The sequence below is a fragment of the Dermacentor albipictus genome, chromosome 1, assembly GCF_038994185.2.
Source record: "Dermacentor albipictus isolate Rhodes 1998 colony chromosome 1, USDA_Dalb.pri_finalv2, whole genome shotgun sequence".
Lineage (NCBI taxonomy): Eukaryota > Metazoa > Arthropoda > Arachnida > Ixodida > Ixodidae > Dermacentor > Dermacentor albipictus.
Window position 1 is genome coordinate 13,376,800 of NC_091821.1, and position 18,381 is coordinate 13,395,180.

Consider the following 18,381-nt stretch of genomic DNA (forward strand, 5'->3'; position numbering starts at 1 on the left):
TGATTGACAGGCGAACTCGTGCTAAACTCGTACATCGCGAAACCCCCTCCGAGTTCAACTCGGGAACATGGCGGCGGCAGCAGCAGCCTGTTTCATTGCATCCAGCGGCAGCAAGCGTCAGTATGACCGTCCGGACCCGTTCACCTGCATGACCGACGGGGAGTTTCAGCGTCATTTTCGCCTGTCGAAGACATCAGTGTGCTGGCTGTGTGACGAGCTAGGCGAAGACTCTCGTCTGCGGAGACAGCGTGGCGGGCTTCATTCGCTCACCGTCGTAGAGCAAGTCATCTGTGCCCTCCGTTTCTACGGGACTGAGAGTTTTCAGGGAAGCGTCGGCGCCGAGCGTTACATCGGACGCCATCAAACTACTGTTAGCCACTGTGTCAGAGATGTGTATGACGCGCTTATCGATGCGGCAGTGCGTAAGCGGTGGCTAGCTTTCCAGAATACTGCGGCGGAGCGGACATATATAAAAGAATGCTTCCCACTTCGTGGGAACATTACGAACGTAGTCGGGTGTGTCGACGGAACGTACGTAGGAATTAAGGCGCCTTCAATGTCAGCGTTACTGTGATTAACAGACTTTTTCGCTGGTTGATCACTTTTTGTCGATTGTTCTACTTATCTGTCAAGGTGCCTTCCAAATGGCTCACTTTCTTGGGAAAGGGGTTAAGTATAAATAGGTAAATGGATATCACTAATTGTGTGAAGTAACCTATGAATCCTAATCTCATAAACAACTTGGGGTTCTTCATTGGTGAAGTTACTAAGTATGCACAATGCTGAATTTTGGTCATGCGTAATCTATCGGCCGCACTATGAAACAGCGAGGCATTGCACAATTTGTTGCAGCGCGAGATGTGGATGTTGCGCCAAGCCGGTTGTGCCTATGCATTTGTGGCGAAATGAAAATGCATTGAGAATCTTAGTGTGTTGGCTTGCATGAAGAAAATACTTCAGATTGTTTGCTCTGTTCACTGTCGATGCATGTGCCAGAGGTTCAGTGCATCTTCTTTTTTTTGGGGGGGGGGGGGGGCGGCGTTATTCTGGATGGATAAATTGTATATTTTCGTCTCACAATGGGGCTCTAATTCTTAAGCATTAGAACAATGCACGTCCGATACTCTGCAGAACTCTCTGTACGTGAATATGTCATGAACCACCAAGGCATTATTACATATCGGGAGAAATGTGGTGCAGATGCCAATGAAAAGTGGGTCTTTAACCTACCATGATAAAAATAAAACTTGCAGAGCAAATAGACCATTTGTACAGGTTTAGAGCAACGATTACACAAAACGTGATATGCCCAAACGAGTAAACACTTGCCGCATTGTCAAAGTAGGCTGAGCGACATGCAGCATATATTGGCATTGAACATGTCTCGTAACTGTTATTTTTATTGTAAGCCCTCGCTGTCACACCTTTCCCTCCAGCACTCCCTTTCTGAAACGTGGCACTGTGTTTCCATTGGTGTCATGATGATAATGGTAACGGCAGCAGCAAGGCTGGTTAATGCTTGCCTCTTTGATTCCTGTGAGTTTAGTGGTAAAGAATATGGCACGTTCATACATACAGCTGTGCTGCAAAATTTAACATTTGTGATTTTTCGGAGAACTAATTTGTGTTGGGAAATCTCAAAGATGTGCACCATTGTGGCCTAATAACTAGAGCATTGGTGAGGTTGAAGACGGTGTATTGGTATAGAAGCTTGAAGTTTAATTGCACAACAATTCGACGGGACACAAAGAGAAATACACACAGCAGAATGCTTTGCTGTGTGTGTTACACTTCTTTGTGTGCCGTTGAATTGTTGTGTGATCCAACTTAAAATAGAGCATTGGGCTTCTTTGGTGCAGGACCGAGGAAGTGTGAGCTATTCGACAACATGCCAGTGCCTTGCCACACACTTATGGAAGTCGGAAGGTTTGCAAACAAAGCTTTGCTTTCAAATCCAACTGCTCATGTAATACAAGCGCTGATTGAAAGAACCATCACACAAAAATAATGGTGAAATCAATGGCCTGTGAAAAGTGTAATTTGTATATAGACACTGTTGACATAATAGGTGCCATACCGGTGCCATAATAGGTGCCATACTGGCCTCAAAATTGTACTGGACAGAGCAGTTTGTTTCCTAAGTGAAGCTCGACCTCCCATTACATGCTGTGCAAATAACCAAGCTCAGTTTGTTTTGACGTGCTACACAACATTCAGTGTAATCTGTTTTTGATTCTAAAGAAGTGCCAAACACCACCTCTTTTTCCAGGACGTCATGGGAATATTTGGCGAGACCTTTTTCAGCCCCTCATAATGGAAGTGTGGTCAGCCAGCTTTGCTTGGATGCCTTTATAGATTTCTGCTCCTGATCATTGTGTGCTATCAAATTGCAGAAGTATATGCAACTGGTGCAAGGCATTACGTGTTTCTATAGTCGGATACAACTTTAGGAGGCTGCGGAATCTGCACTTTAAGGCAGGTGAACACAAGCCTGCACCAATGGGCACGCACTCGAGACTGATATTGTGCCGCCAGACAGACTAATATTGCTCATTGGAGAGGGACTATTTCTTTAGACGTGTAGGCAATCGGCTGCTGCGCTTTGGTCATCTGGGTGGGGCCTCTCCTGTCTTCTGAAGTTTTATCCGACTGTAAAGGATGCTGCTTTTCATACAACACAAAAGGACAAAGTGTACAATTATTTGGCCTATGAAATGGATACATCAGAAGTGTGCTATGCAAGGGCTTAAGATGTGTGAAATATGGTACATGCAATTATAAGACAATGTTAAAGAATATGTGGTATTGAACATGCATGTAATGGCACATTTGAATCGGGGAGTGTTGCAGTCATATGCACAGTCTATAGGTGATAGCATTATTAAGCTCCTGCTGTTTCCTTTCTTCATTGTGAATTACACACAGCGTTCATCTTGTGGCTAATGAACACGCACTGTATTCTTGCACATAGAAAGAACAAACAGCATGATGACGTGTATGCTGCATTAGTGTATTTTTTTATTTACATGGTCCAAGAGTGGCACAGGTTGTCTTACGTTTTTGCCAATTTTGAAGGGACACAAAGTGCATGTTATAAGTCTCCTAATATGCACAGCACAATGTTTACTGCAATAATTTTATTCATGTTCTTGAATAATAAACATAATATTAAACTGAAAGCTCCTTTATAAGGTGCCTTCTGTGGGCTCGACAGGACAGCAGTGAGGTCACCGATACTACTGTTGCGGAGCAGTTCCTGGACCTTTGCCACACTCTCAAGAGCACGTGCCTGGCGCTCGCCTACTGCCACCAGGCGGTTGAGTGGCTCCAGCAGAAGAATGTTTTGCTGCAAAAAAGTGTATTGGAATGAATCAGCCACATACAAACCATTATTTACAAAGAAAAATGCTCATTGCACTATTAGTACTAAGTGCCCTTAAATGTGGAAGCCTCTAGTGTAGTATGCTTAGTAAAACAATGCGTTGGGACAACATTGCTTTATTTTTCAAAACTGGGGTTTTCTTTTTCAGAGCCAATTGTCATGTTGATTAGTGTGCCAGCAGCTGAGGTGGCCCTGCACCTTCACGAGTCTCTACTGTCAGCACCACAAACCTATTTTTGTTCGCTGCAAAACAAATGCCTCACCCTACAATCCCGTCTTATACGAGCTGATTGCATCCTATGCCTACAAACATCATATTCTTGTCCCATTACGCAATTTTCTACCATCCTTGGCTGTAGTTCTCTCTCCTTGACATTCATTCTGTAATGCTTATGTAATCACCTGATATGAATTGGCAACAAGTGATCGAATACGTGCATGGCCTGCCTGCCGATTCCTTTCTTTTTTAATCTCAACTAGCATATCAGTTGCCACGGTTTACTACGCCACTGTCTTCCTGCCTTAATGCTATCTGCAACAATTTTTGTTACTTCGCTTTCTACACACTCCTTGACATCTCAAGTTTCTTTGTTAACCTCCAGGTTTATGTCCCATATTGCATAACCGGTGGAATGCAATGATTCTAGACTTTTTTCAAGGATATCGGTAACGTGGCGATCACGATTCGGTAATGCCTTCCATGTGCTGTTCAACCCATGAAATTTTTGTATAAGTTTCCTGCTTTATATCAGTACTTGCTATTGATATTTCACTTGGATAAAGATACTCTTTCATAAATTTTCTAGCTTAATGTCACTCATGAATTTCTGTTGCCTCACCAAGTTAGTGAAGGTTACCTTCATCTATTCCATATTTTCGCGGGCCCACTTGCACGTAAAAGCACGAACACTCATTGGTTCTCACTGCCTTCTTTAAACTGCTGGACATTCAGTTCGCTACTACGAAAGTGACTTAATCCGTGCACTCTTATTATGCTAAATATGAAACAGTAGAAATATACTTATCTGCAGTTTGTCGAAGTCTCCTTCACTGTGTTGGTAGCGAGATCCATCGTCGGTACCACCTCGTCGCATCGTAGCTATATAGGATGTCTACCTTTTGCCCACACTATGTAATGTTCGTGACGCTCGCAGTCACGCAGAGTGGAGGAACTCAGCGCACTCGCAGAAGCAGCACCGGACAAGTTGTTTCTTCAGCACTTCGCCGTGAACAGTAGGTGCGCGTTGCGATCTGTAAAATCGCCGAAGCTATTGGCAGTCTTACCGGGTGCACGGGAAGATTGCCCACGGAGGAACAGAACTATCCAAGAAATAGTGGCCTTCGTCGAGCCTGATCACTACGTCGCGCACTGCAAGCTCGTTGTACGGGTTTGTTTACACTGGGCCTCTCTGATGCTTAGCCGCCATGCTTGCCCGGTGAATGGATGTGATGACGCTACTACAGCGCTCCCTCTTGGTATAATGCGAAGCGTACTAAATTACAAATTAGTCTAAGACGCATTCAGTGCACATCTCGTAAGCTTCAAAATGCTTCTAAACCACGGTAAAGTAACTAATAATATTGTACTAAATGCATTTGTTTTACAACTTGCTTCTGCATGTAATGCACTCGGTGGAACGACAAACAAGTGAAAGAAGGCACGACCATGCACCGACGGTATGATCACGTGAGCCCCAGTTTGTCGACCGCCCAGAAGGCAACGCCCAAGGAATGATAGCCAGCCAGAGTGAATCTAGATAAACCAATGAAACTGGAGGCTTGTCGAAAGATAAACTGTGTCTCGGTACCATTCGTGCTTTCATCTTGGGGTGTCGCCAGAGCTCGTGAAGATCCCGAGTTTCGCCAAACTCGACGCATCCTGCATAGCACCCCAGAGATCCCTTTTACTTGGCGTCATTCCTACCTGTTTTATTCGTTCCATAGAAATGTAGGATGTCGGTGTGTCTCATACTCGCACATGAGCCTGACGTTCGGGAACACTTCATGAGGTAAATAAAAAAAATGTCACGAATAAACTGTGCAAATGTAGTTGCGGGGCGCTCGCGAAACCGAATGAAAGAACGAGGGACAAATGTTTATCGCGAAAGAAGGTAAATGACAAGCAGGAAAGCTCTTTGACTTTGGGCTATGTACGTACATATTGTTTTGCCTTCTCTCCTACAACAGCAGCTGAGGAACTAAGCGCTTGACGTTGGCTCGCGGATGCCGCGGCCGCTTTTTTATGAATGCGAACCGCAAAAGAAAATGTGCGCACCTGGAATCCGAGTTAGTTTAAATCAATTCGATGTCCCTAACTACGGCGTTATTTGCAGCCGACTTTTCCGTTCGAATAATTTCTAGTTACGTGGCAGCGTGGCTCAAAACAAATTTAACGGCTTTACGCCACTACTTCGGTGTCTGCAGAACCTTTGCTGTTAGGTGAATAAATGTGTCTAATGGGCGTTGAGATGCGCTAGGAGTGCACATACAATTCATCTCTTATATGAAGTGAGTTTCGGGGATGCATCTTAACACCCGCCGATGATTTGTACGTCTATTTGATTGCGACAGAAAATGATTATCAAAATATCAGCATGCAGTGCTGGCGCTGCGCCGTACGTTCCGTACAGGATGGATGGATGGATGGATGATTGTGGCTCAACCCTTTGAATCGGGCGGCGGCGACGCGCGCCACCTAGCCTTTAATCGTTCTATATGCATGCATACCTATGTATTTACTCCTTTACTTTTGCGTTGATATTGTCCACCAATCAGTTAGCCTCCGTTTAGTTATTTCTACCTGTTCAAAGTCTATTCTACTTTCACTGTCTTTAAAACCCAAGGCTTTGAATAGTTCCCCGTTAGATTCAACTGCAGGGTGAAGTTGTTTACAAGCAAGTATCAGGTGTTCCGCCGTTTCCTCCTCCTCTCTACACGCCTCGCATACCAAATCTATCTCCTGGTATCTGGCTCGGTACGTTTTAGTCCTCAGTACACCTGTCCTGGCTTCGAACAACAATGACCTTCCCTTAGAGTTATCGTAAATATTTTCTTTGGCTATTTCTTGCTTAAACGTCCTGTATGTCTCCAATGCCGATTTGGTTTGCATCTCTGTACTCCACATACCCCTCTCTGCCTCCTTAACCTTTTTCTTGACAGATGATTCCTTACTTGTTCCCCCGCTACTGCCCAAGTATTTGCTTGTCAATTTTCTAGTTAGCTTCCTCCACCTCGTGTCAACATTCCTCGTGTATAAGTAACTGAAAACCTTCCTAGCCCACCGAATTTCCCCCATTTTTCTCAATCGCTCCTCAAAGGCTATCTTGCTACTAGCCTCTCTGCCCTCGAAAGAAGACCATCCCAGATCCCCCTGCACTCCAAGATTTGGTGTCTTGCCATGTGCTCCCAGAGCGAGCCTACCCACCCCACGTTGCCTAATTTCCAACTGTTGCCGGGTCTCTGTTCTAATACATAGAACCGCATTGGCAAAAGTCAGGCCTGGTACCATTACCCCCTTCCATATCCCTCGTACTACCTCGTACCTATTGTAGTTCCACAGTGCCCTACTCTTCATAATCGCTGCACTTCTGTTACCTTTAGTCGTTAGATATTTTTCGTACTCTGTCAGATACTCAATGCCATTATTTATCCACACCCCAAGGTACTTGTATTTATCGACTATCTCCAGCGTGGCCTCCTGTATCTTATGCTCGCCGCAACTGTTATCATTAAAAATCATGACTGCTGATTTTTCTTTGCTAAACTTCAAGCCTAATCTGTCTCCTTCTGTACCACATATGTCCATTAATTCCTGCAGATCTTCTGCATTGTCAGCCATTAATACAATATCATCCGCGTACATCAGTCCTGGTAATGACTGTTCAATCAATTTTCCTTGCTTGAGAAATGATAGGTTGAAGCCGAGTCCGCTTTGCTGTATTTTGGCCTCTAGACCTTGTAGGTACAGCATAAACAGCAGAGGCGACAATGGGCACCCCTGCCTAAGCCCCCGCCGAATCATTACAGGCTCCGAAACCTGCTTTTCCCATTGTATAATCACCCGGTTACCTTTATAGATATCTTTTAAGAAATTGGTTACTCCATCTTGCACTCCTAAAGTTTCCAGAATGCCCCACAAGCCCTCTTGAAGTACACTGTCATAGGCTCCCTTGATGTCCAAAAAAGCCAGCCATAGGGGTCTGTGTTCCTTTTCAGCTATTTCAATGCACTGTGTTAGCGAGAACAGATTGTCCTCTAGCCTCCTATGCTTCCGGAACCCATTTTGTAGCTCCCCAAGTACCCCCTCGTTCTCTACCCATGCCTGCAGTCTGTCCTTTATAATCTGCATAACCACCCTGTAAACCACTGACGTCAGCTGTTATAGGCCGGTAGTTATTTATGTCAGCTTTGTCCCCCTTTCCCTTATATATCATTCTCATCCTACTTAGCCTCCATTCGTCAGCTACTTTACCATCCGCTAGCATTTTGCTCACCACCTCCCTCAATGCTTTCTTAGATTTCGGGCCCAATTTCTTTATTAACATAATTGGAATACCATCGGGGCCTGCCGATGTGCTACTTGGTACCCTCTTCTCCGCCCTTTCCCACTCTTTTTGTCCAAGCGAAAGCAGTGGGTTGACCGGGCTATCCCTCTCCGACGTACTGCATGTACCATTTGTCTGTTTTGTAAATTTTTCCCTCATCATGGTTCCTATATGCTCCATTGCCCCCTCTCCTTCTAACCGAGTACCTTGAGCTGTTACTATATACCTCTGCTCTAGGCTTGTCCTATTACCCAAGGAGTTCAGATGTTGCCAGAATTTCCTAGCTGCCTGTTTATCTTTTTTATTGCTTATTTTTGACAGCCATTGGGACCCTTTTGTCTTGATTTTCTCGTTGATCAAATAAGATGCTTCCCTTTTGCATTTTATGTAGTTTACCCATTTCCTCTCTACTTCTGCTTCAGGTTCTCCCTTACTTTTGGAATACCTGTGTTCCCTGGAGGCTTCCCGACGTTTTTTTATGAGTTCTTGAGTTTTCGTATCCCTTGCCTTGTTTTCCTGACTCTCGCCTTACCTAGCTCACGCTCAAATAGTCTCATTAACTTTGGGTAAGTCCAATCCGTTTCAGTACCCTCTGATATTTCCTCTTCAATTTGTTTGGCCGCTATTTCCACTTCGTCTTCTGAGTAAAAAATCACATCTGGCGTTTCCTCGCGCGTCGTTCGTGTTTTAGTTTCACTCTTAAAACTCAACTTGATACGTTTGTAGTCGCTACCTATACTTCTGGAGCCCTGTTCATCTATAATCATGGCTCCTAATCTATCGTACATCCTATGTGACATTAACGCATAATCTATTGTCGAGTGTCGACCCCCTACCTCCCATGTTATGGTCCCGTCACACTTTTCAGTAGAGTTACAGACAACTAAGTTAAGCCTCTCACACATATCCAGCAGCATGTTACCTGTGGAGTCTGTGTGCCCATCCATATCTTCAATATGCGCATTCATGTCTCCTAATACAATTACTTCACATCCTTTTCCCAGCTCATTGATGTCCGCTGCTATACAGTCCAACATTTTTTTGTTTTCCTCTTTAGCATTTGATCCTGTCCAAAGGTATACAAAGCCTAGAAGTGTTTTCGCCCCTGCTACTTTTCCTTCTAGCCATAAATGCTCCTTGCATTCCTGTTTGACCCTTTGCCAATTTGTATTTTTATGAATGAATGCTCCAATTCCCCCACCCTTTCTGCTACCCTGCACTCTGTTGCAGTATTCCCATGCATAATCAGGGTTACAGGGCGGTTGTTCCATGTCCCTAAGATGTGTCTCTACAAACCCATAAACCATTAAGTTCTCCTGCCTTAGTTGTTCTTCGATTTCCTCCCATTTTAGCCTATTTCTGCCACCTTGCATGTTAATGAACCCTATGTCTGACTTAATTTGGCTCTTGCGCTTATTCCTGTCACCTCTCCTACAGTACCGATGTTCGCGTATTTGTGGCTCCTGCCTCGAATCGTCCACGCGTACACTGCTTCCTTCAGGGCTCTGGGTCCCCCTAAAAAAGCTGTTGCCTGGCGACCCATCCTGCCCCCTATCCGTTTGCCAGTGGCACTACTGTAGTGAATACCATCCTGCACAAAAGGCCGGAAGCCGGTTCCGTACACGTCCCTGTTTACCTCCATCACGCTGTACCCGAGTCGTCCGCTCAGGCTCCTAATGACCCGATTGGCCTCAACCACCCTCCTTTCTACCTGGTAAGCCTGGCCCTGGACCTCTGGGATAGTGCATATGGTCACATGCACCCTCCCGGAGGCCTCTCTAAGCTTACTCAGCCCAGTCTCAATGTGCCTCTGAAGGTCCTGGCTTCTCCCCTTAAGCACGTCATTGAGCCCAGAATGCATAATGACCAAGCTGTCGCTATCCGTGCTGACCCCAACTACTTCCCGCGCCTTGGTCATTGCTTCCGCCATACCCTTGCCTGCTTGCACCTCCACCTGTACTCCACCTCCACCAGCCCATGTTCCTACAGCGCCATCTCGTGCTATCTACATGAAGCGCCTCAGCGGCGAGGGCTTCCTGAACACACTGCCCCTATTCTAGTACACTGTAGCTCCGTGGTGCGTGAAATGCCCTCCTGCAAACAACGGTTGGAGAAACCTTCAAATGCGGCGTTTCTAATGCATTAAATGGAAAAGGAGGTGTCGCCGTACTCCAATAGCGACTGGCTGCTAAGATTCAGCTGTGCGAGTCTGTGTTTCATAAAATCATTTCAACATGGTATGCGTCGGCTCTGGTTTCGTTACCTGATGTGCGCGGTAAAATCGGTATGTAAAAAAAAATATTTGGGCGTTACTATAACTGCGCATTGCAATCGGTGGCACGGTAGGATTGTGTAAATATGGCAATTCAAATTTTAGCACAGCGGCCCACTGATTCTCATTCTATAAAAAGTATTATAAAAATATGAATTTAACAAATTTAAGGATTCATTTTCCCCCAACCATTCGCAAGTGGAACGGCTACCCGGGGATGTAGCAGAGTGGCCCGTTTTTGCTTTCACGACCGCACTTCATAAAATGGAACTTGCGTCTATCCTTCATGTGCCGAGCAACGTGTCATCTAGAATTTCATGCTCAATTTATGCGACCTCTTTTCAAGTGCTTTCATCTTTTTTTAAAATCGTTTGTTATCGTACTATGCATCGTGCACAACTAAATCGCATACTGCCCAGAGCTCCATGGTGTGTTTTTGCAAGTTCACTCTTTGATATTCCTATGAAGTGCATGACATTTTATAAAACCTGCTCCTGCTCGAAGTTCCCAACACAGGCCAGCAGTACGAAATAAAGAAACAAATCACATTCCATGTGAAAGGCACAACATTTTGTTTTTATTGTAATGAAATGCTTCCAAAACCAAACCAATAAACAAACCTTTAAGTTCTGTGTGCAAAGACTGTTAGAAAACTGACAACGGACACCTGTTACAACCTATAAACGCACATACTTGCGTGCAGACACACACACGCACAATGCACACTCGAATGTGCAATACCAGTGCCATTAATTGATCAGTTTGGCTTTACCCCTCCCCCTATCTAGGAGCACCCACTTAGCTCTTGCAACCCATGAAGTATGGGTACGCTCAACTGATATCACAGTCAGAAGCTACGGCAACATCTTTCAGCGACAAAAATCAGAACACAAAGGTAAACTTCACAAACTGCAGATCTGCTTGGGACCTTCGGCACACTGAAACTCACTTTGTGCCTTTCGACACTGAAGTTCCGGCACACAACAGCAACATTAAGGAAAGAAAACAGGACAGCAGCACTTGGCTGTTATGTATTGGAAGCCTCAAAATATAGAACCCACAGGTTATGAGTCAACAGCGCCAAAATACGCTTCAAGAACAGGCGGTACAAGAATGACGAGGCAGACAGACGGCTGAGAGCAGGTCTGTTAACACACAACATCAGCCAGACAGCACTATGAAACAAGTATGACAGCTTGTCGGGAGGCTCTCGTACTGGCTGCTGAACAAGCTGACTGCTTCCCTCCTCTTGTGGGTGACTGCATTCAGATATCCCTGGGTGCACAAGCTAATACATTCTCAACCACTCACAAAGCTTTCTTTGCTAACAAGAGAACCAAACTGACTGTTAGTTGAACAACAGCAGATTATCACACACAAGACACTTTCATACATAGTGCTTTACTCACAAACCTGAACAAATATGGAAATAATGACAAAGTTAGAAACTTACAAACTATTTACAAGATGTTGCCAAAAGTGCATTTCTAGTTGGACAGACAGATTGTCGCACCAAAAGCAGAGCACGGCCCACATGCACACCCCAGCATTTAATCTGGCAAAAATACACATCCCCTTCATAGACCAAGCTATGTTGCCAATGCAAAAGCTACTATGCTAACCTTACAGTGGTAACATTAGAATTCTCATTGGGCTCTTTCAATGCCTGCTTCATCAAATTGCACTGCAATAAGGACTGCATTTTTGAGCACTCAGCAGCTTGCATACAAATGTTACATTGATAACCTAATTTGCATAGCAAATAAACCTACCTGAAATGACTAGAACCATTGGGGAGTCATTGCTCACTACTCTATGCAAACCTTTGGATATCCAACTTCCCTCCAGCAACGTAAGCTCGCTTGATGGCACAAACATGCTGAAACCGTTACCTATGGCCATAACTAAAAAATATCTGCAGGCGCTGCAATGTCAGACGGCAAAGAATAATGGCAAGGCAAGCTGCCTAACTAGTGCGCACACACGAGGAAAAAGAATATCTTTAGCAGTGCTGAACCTTTCCACTAAGCAAGTGTTGATTTACTGACACCCACCTTGAGTGAAGCATGCAGTACACTGCAGTCTCATTTTATTTTTCCATTAAATAAATAAAGCCCCCACCCCAACCCTCTTCAGCAGCTTCTTTGGGTGGCTGCATTACTGCATGCACACCTTAAAAACAAGACAGCATGAGCACAAGGTAAAGGTGTGCAGTACATCCAACCTACTTTCCTGTAGGGTAGCAAATGATAAAAACTTTAAAGATGCATTTCCAAGTACTTGTACAATTACAACCAGCTTAAAAAGGGGGGACATGTAAAACAAGGCAATCCTTTTGCCAACAACACCTTTCCTTTAAAACTGAAGGACACATGCAGCCTGGTACTGCACTCAAACCTGGGCAGCCAAGGATAGCAAATGAGCATACTGTTGCCATCCAGAGAACCTCGAGGCATGCTAACTACTTGTAGCAGGACTCAGACTGACGAATCTGTAACCCTTCCTCCGGGTTCAGTAAAGTGTCTTGGAAAAGTACCCCTTGGCATTGCACAGCTCACTTGGGGTTCTGTTTCAATATTTATGACAGTAAATTGACTGTGGCTTCTGTAGAAAGAGGAACATGCCAAGGTTCCATCACTGCAATTTGTTGGTAAGCTGTCAATCAATCCATCATAGGGGATGCTGCAGCTGGCACAGTTGGTGGTGCCGGGTTTGCAGCGCTCAGGTGGCTGGGTGCAATTGGTGACACCACAGGTGTTGCTGGGGCAGGTGCTCTAGAAAACCGCTCCTGTGATGACGTGCGCACACGGGCCTGGTTTGAAGAGGGGAAGCTCTGCACAACACAAATTGGTTTGCATCATTAATTAAGAGAGGATTAAGGTAAGCCCTTATGAAATTCCCACTAAGGCTGTTGTGTAGCCCGACTCACAGCAGGGTGTGGGGGCAGCATGTTGACAGTGGGCGGAGATGGGGAAGGCAGCAGGAATGCAGGTGGAGGTGCTGTAGGCCCAGTTGGATGAAAGAGGGGCTGTCCACAGGTCTGACAGCGATTTAGAGACCCAGATGGGCTTAGAGCCTCACGTGGCAGACTGCCCAGCACACTACCAGGGCCTCCACTAACCGGAAGACCTGCACAATGTAGCAAAATGTCTAAGCTTAATCCTCTGAAATGGTATACCCCACCTTTATGGTAAGAACAGTGGCAGAGTAAAAAGAAAACAATCTGCCTAGCAGGTAAGAGAAAACCGAACGAGAGGACTACTCAGTCAATTAGACAATCAGTGTGCACAGTTACTTTATGTAGAGCCATCCAGCTATAAAAAAAAAAAAAAGCTTAATGATTCCACCACTCTGGTGTTTTGAAAATCAAAGTACTGAAATGGCTTTACACTACAGCTAACTTCCATTAATTCAACCCTGATGAGACCGACGAGTTTATAGAATTAAACAGGAGGCACAAAAAACAACACACAGTAATGATTCATTTGGTAGCATTTACCCACATTCCAACACACTTCTGAATCGAACGCATACCCACTTTTTATGTTTTTAAAGAAGAAAAACACCATAAAAGTGACAGATCTCCTAAACGAAATAGGAATCGAAGGTGCACCAGACTTTTTGGCAAGAAAAATGCGACATGCCTCGAATGTCTGGGGGAACAAAAAACAGTGAATTTTGCCTTTACAAAATGGAATTTTATTTACTGAATGCCCATAGTCATCACTCTCAAATGGCACTTTAACGCTGTCTATGAGGAACCACAACATCTCGTCCTCCATACATTCCATAGTGCGTTTCATATTCTGCATTCATCAAACCACTCGCTAGTTTGTCCTCCGACGCGTTATTCTCAGGGATGCCAAGAACGTGTGACATGACTTGTTGCCGCTAGCGTAACATGTAAAACACTTTATAGTTTGAATAGGCTGTCGTAATCAGATAGAGCTTTGCGCAGTTGTCCGGCTATGTGCAAACTTCTTTTGTTGCCATCCATGTTACCCATCTTGTGATGGAATAGTGATGCCAGCTAGGCTGGCTCTGGCAGTAGGCTGATGCAAATGCAGTTTTGGTTTCATATCAGACTGCACCACCTAAGCTATTTTCAGATGAATTCTTTTGGGAAAAAATATGCGCATAATATAATTGGGTAAATACGGTAATAATTCATCGTGAGCTACCGTTTTCGCTTTGAAATCTCCCTGGTGTAGGCTGGAAATAGGAATCTTTTATGGGAGATATTGTGTGTTCGACACATTCCCTGCGCACTAAGCGCTGCAAAGACTGACGCTGCTCCATTGGAATCACCACTGCAGCCACCACTGGGGTCGAGTGCATGTGTGATGACCAGCCAAGTTTGACTTATTTGGCGAAGGCCAATTTTAGGATCAATGAAACTTTGGTCCCATAGAAATGTATGGGCCCTGTATTTATGGCAGTGTGTGCCTGATGCCATATTCTGTAACAAACCACGTCATTTGCCCATCTTCTGGCCCATCATCACTGCTTTGGGCATGGATTGTAGGCCACCACACCGTAGTCTTTAATGGGCTGGCACCCTCGACTCTAGACATGATAAATATGGAAAATGGAATGGAACATTTTAAGAACAAACAAGTCCTAGTTGCGTCAAACCTATTTAAAACAAAAAATTACCTGTGTGAATTTGATCACATTTGTAAAAAGTAATTACAGCAGTTTATCCGTGAATTTAACAATAAACCATGTTGTGACGAGAGTAGGGACAATTGCGCTGGACAAGTGACCATGATTGACCGCAACACAAAAGAGTCCGAAGAGGATGAAGTGCAAATGATAGTGTATGCTGGCGCGGCCGGAGGTGACGTGTACTGGTGGTGACCAAGGCGGCTACCAAGGAGGCTACCGGTCCGTTCGGACACTCGCCTCGAGACCCGTTGAGACTAGGGGATGACCCTAGGCGGTTGGTCCACTTTGGCGCCAGTGCCTGCGGTCCCCCCAGAGAGCATAGCCGCTAGCAGTACTGCCGGCAGAATTATGCTGCCAGAAGCCGGTGGAGCTTTTTTCCAATGGGCCGGCCACACCCATCGAGCCACAGAGTGACAGGTGTCCCTCCCTGGTGCCAGGGCGCGGACAGCTCCACACGACAGACCCGCACAGTCTGTGTACCACTAGTGCACAGCCACAAGACTGAGCTTGGCATAGTTGTGTATCCGGTGAAAACTAACACACGTAGGATAGCAAACTATACTGCATATGCAAGGATGGTTAGGATGGGGTTACGAAGCCTGCTTTTTATTCACTGTGTTCTTGTTTTTGTTGCATGTTTAATGTCACACATGATTAGACATGGAGATGAAGGCAATGTCTGTTTCCCATGCATCTCTTAAAGGGTGCTGAACCACTGGGCCCGTGAACCTTTCACAATTGGCAAGCATGCCAGGATTGGCTTTTAACACCTATAGCCAACACTCCCACACCGCAGTGAGGCATGGAAACAGACAAATTATACAGTCTTGGACGAGAGCTTGATCTTGGGGAGGTAACGCTAAGAGAATCGGTGGAGGAGGAACATGCGAGACTACGTGATGAGACAGCAGAAGAGCACAATGCAGGGAAAGAGCAAATGTCCCTGCAGCATAAACTACTAGAGCAAGAGAGTCCTTGAACTGAAGCTCAAGCTGCAGGAGGTAGCCCGCAGGCTGCCGAACACGTAGTGCAGGCTACTGCTTTATGCTCGTGTTGACAAAGGTGTACAGTCCACACAAACTTATTCCACCATTCAATGCTACTATAGACAACCTAGACGTTAATCTGCAACGCTTCAAGCGTGTCGCGACATGCCAGGAATGGCCGCAAGAGAAATGGGTGCTCTCGTTGAGTATCTGCATGACTAGAGAAACATTAACCGTCACTGGTCACCTGGATCTGCTCGCCACCTTGGACTATGACGAGCTCAAGACTTGCACTCCTGCAGCATTTCCGGTACACTGCGGAGAGCTACCGTGAAAAGTTTCGCCATGCCAGGCATGAATACAACGAGAATGGTATGCCGTATGCAGCCAGGCTGTCCGGCTACTTCGTTCACTGGATCGATAGAAATTGCGGAAAAAAGTTAGTGCCCTCAGAGACATGATCATCGACAAACAATCAAGGGCTGCTCCTAGAATGCGGACAGCTTCATGGCAGCTCAGACTTTACAGAATCTAAGCAAGGAGTGGGTTACTAAGGAAATGATTGATCCTGCATCAAGGACGAAGTTGGAAAAGAAGACGGCATGAGGTGATAAACATTTTTTCCTATGCGACAAAGAGGCACGAGCGGCTGACTGCTGGTAGTGGACAAAATGAAGTTTCCCCGAGCATGGTCAGATGGGTGCAAGATGGGTCACAACATCAACAAGTGGCCAGTCAGTAATGTGGCAGGAGGGAAGCCTCCTGCATAGTGTCAATACACAAATTGGAGGAAAATGCAATAGAAAATGGTTGCCTCGTGCTTAGACAGGAGAAAAAATACAGATTGTCAGCGCAACAATGAGTTGGTGACCAAATTGGGCACATGCCTGCTGCAAAAGGGTTCCTGGGAAAGTATACAGTTATAGTACTGCGTGTCACTGGATGCAACACCGTTGGGGTACGGTAGGCATTGGTGCCCAAGGAAAAGTTTACCGGGACCTGCAGCACATTAGTCTCATTAGATTGCACGGTGCATTGTCTACCAGAAACTACGGTCTTCTAGGACGCGCCATTTTTTGCAGGACAGGTTTGTGCAAAGTGCATACAGGACCCACGTTATGATGATGTTCTTGGAAACATCGATGGAGCAGTGCCACTGGACAACCTGAAACAGCATCACAGCCATATAACCACGTACAGTAAAACCTCGTAACGAAACGGGATATAACGAACTAATGGATATAACACAGCAATCGTGATTCCCCTTGAAATTCAAATAGATGCCAGTGTATTACGTTTTAGCTTCGTTTTAACAAAGCTAAAATTTGCTCGCAATTGGTACAATCACATGAACCCACTTATAACAATATTCAGGTGCCACAAAAATTCCATTGTTATAATCGATAATTGCTATAACTGGGTTGCATGAAAAAATTAAAATAGGGTGATGGCAGAGCTGTTGTGAGAAAACTATAATGGCGGGGGGGCCAGTGACCCTCCCCACCACCTTCCTCCATCCGGCTGCAAATTGTGTTCATTCGTTTAACTGATTCCTGGACGCTCCAATTGTGTGTAACAAGCTGCGGCTCTCGGCGTTAAAGAATGGCACTGCTATAACAACTACAAAGAGGTGTCACGGATGGCAAGCCATATGCGAGTACCACCGAGGCATCGCTTTGGTGGCCCCAAAAGGGGCCTTTTAAAAGTTGTGAGAAATCCAGAAGAAACACTGAGGTGCGATCATCACAAGCATCTTGACACATACTTCTCACTGGCTTGCACGAGAAAACCATACGTCCCTCAACCTTGCATGCTTCACGCGAAGCTTGCCGACATCCTTCCCCAAGGCATGCAGGTGCTTCACGTAGTGCAGCGCAAGGTTCCTCGCGAAAACGAAGCCCTGGAGCCGGGCCTCCTGTGAGGACAACATTGAGGCAGCCTGCTCTAGTGTTATTGCTGCCGTCGTCACCGTCGCTATCTGATGCAAGCACGTTCGCGACGATTGCTTCAGTGGGCAGCCTGCCCTACCGCATAATCACTGCTGTCGCTATCTGATGCAAGCGCGGTCGTGACAATCGCCTCCTTGGTTAGAAGCACTTAGTTTCCAAATCTACAGCAGTGCGCTTTGGCAATGTCGTGCATTGCCGATGATCAGTGGGCGGATCAGCCATCTTCAGTTTCGGCGGCAAGAAACTGCATGGCCAGGAACGATTTCGACACAAACAATGAAGACCAACGCGAGCGATTAAGCTGTTTTCAGAACAGTGCCAAATGAGTAGCCAGCAAGCAACATGCAAGCAACCTGCGAGCAGCGCAGTTGGTGCAGTCCATTCGTGATTCTGAGGGTGGGGTGGTGTAGAGCTGTGGGCGCAGCAAAGCTGTGCGCATGCAGCCCATTCCTGTTCGGAGGGGGGGAAGGGCGACGGGAGAGAGGCGCGCGGAGATGGCTAGAAAATGAGCGCACGGTGGCTGTTGGAGCAGCAGCCCATCGTGCAGCAGCTTGAATTTCTCATTTTCTTTTTTTTTCTT

The 18,381-nt window shown here is 45.7% G+C and overlaps 1 protein-coding gene across 1 annotated transcript in view; it reads right to left on the reverse strand.

Annotated features, from left to right (window-relative positions):
- Positions 1-10,753: 10,753 nt before the first annotated feature.
- The window catches only part of LOC135918196 (coiled-coil domain-containing protein 6-like), a 55,725-nt gene continuing 48,097 nt past the window's right edge, over positions 10,754-18,381 (reverse strand). Inside the window, exons 6-7 of the mRNA XM_065451877.2 lie at positions 13,128-13,327; positions 10,754-13,031 (exon numbers count right to left, since the gene is read on the reverse strand). Coding sequence (XP_065307949.1) covers positions 12,861-13,031; positions 13,128-13,327 — 371 coding nt within the window. The 3' untranslated portion in view covers positions 10,754-12,860. The remainder of the gene's footprint in view (positions 13,032-13,127; positions 13,328-18,381) is intronic.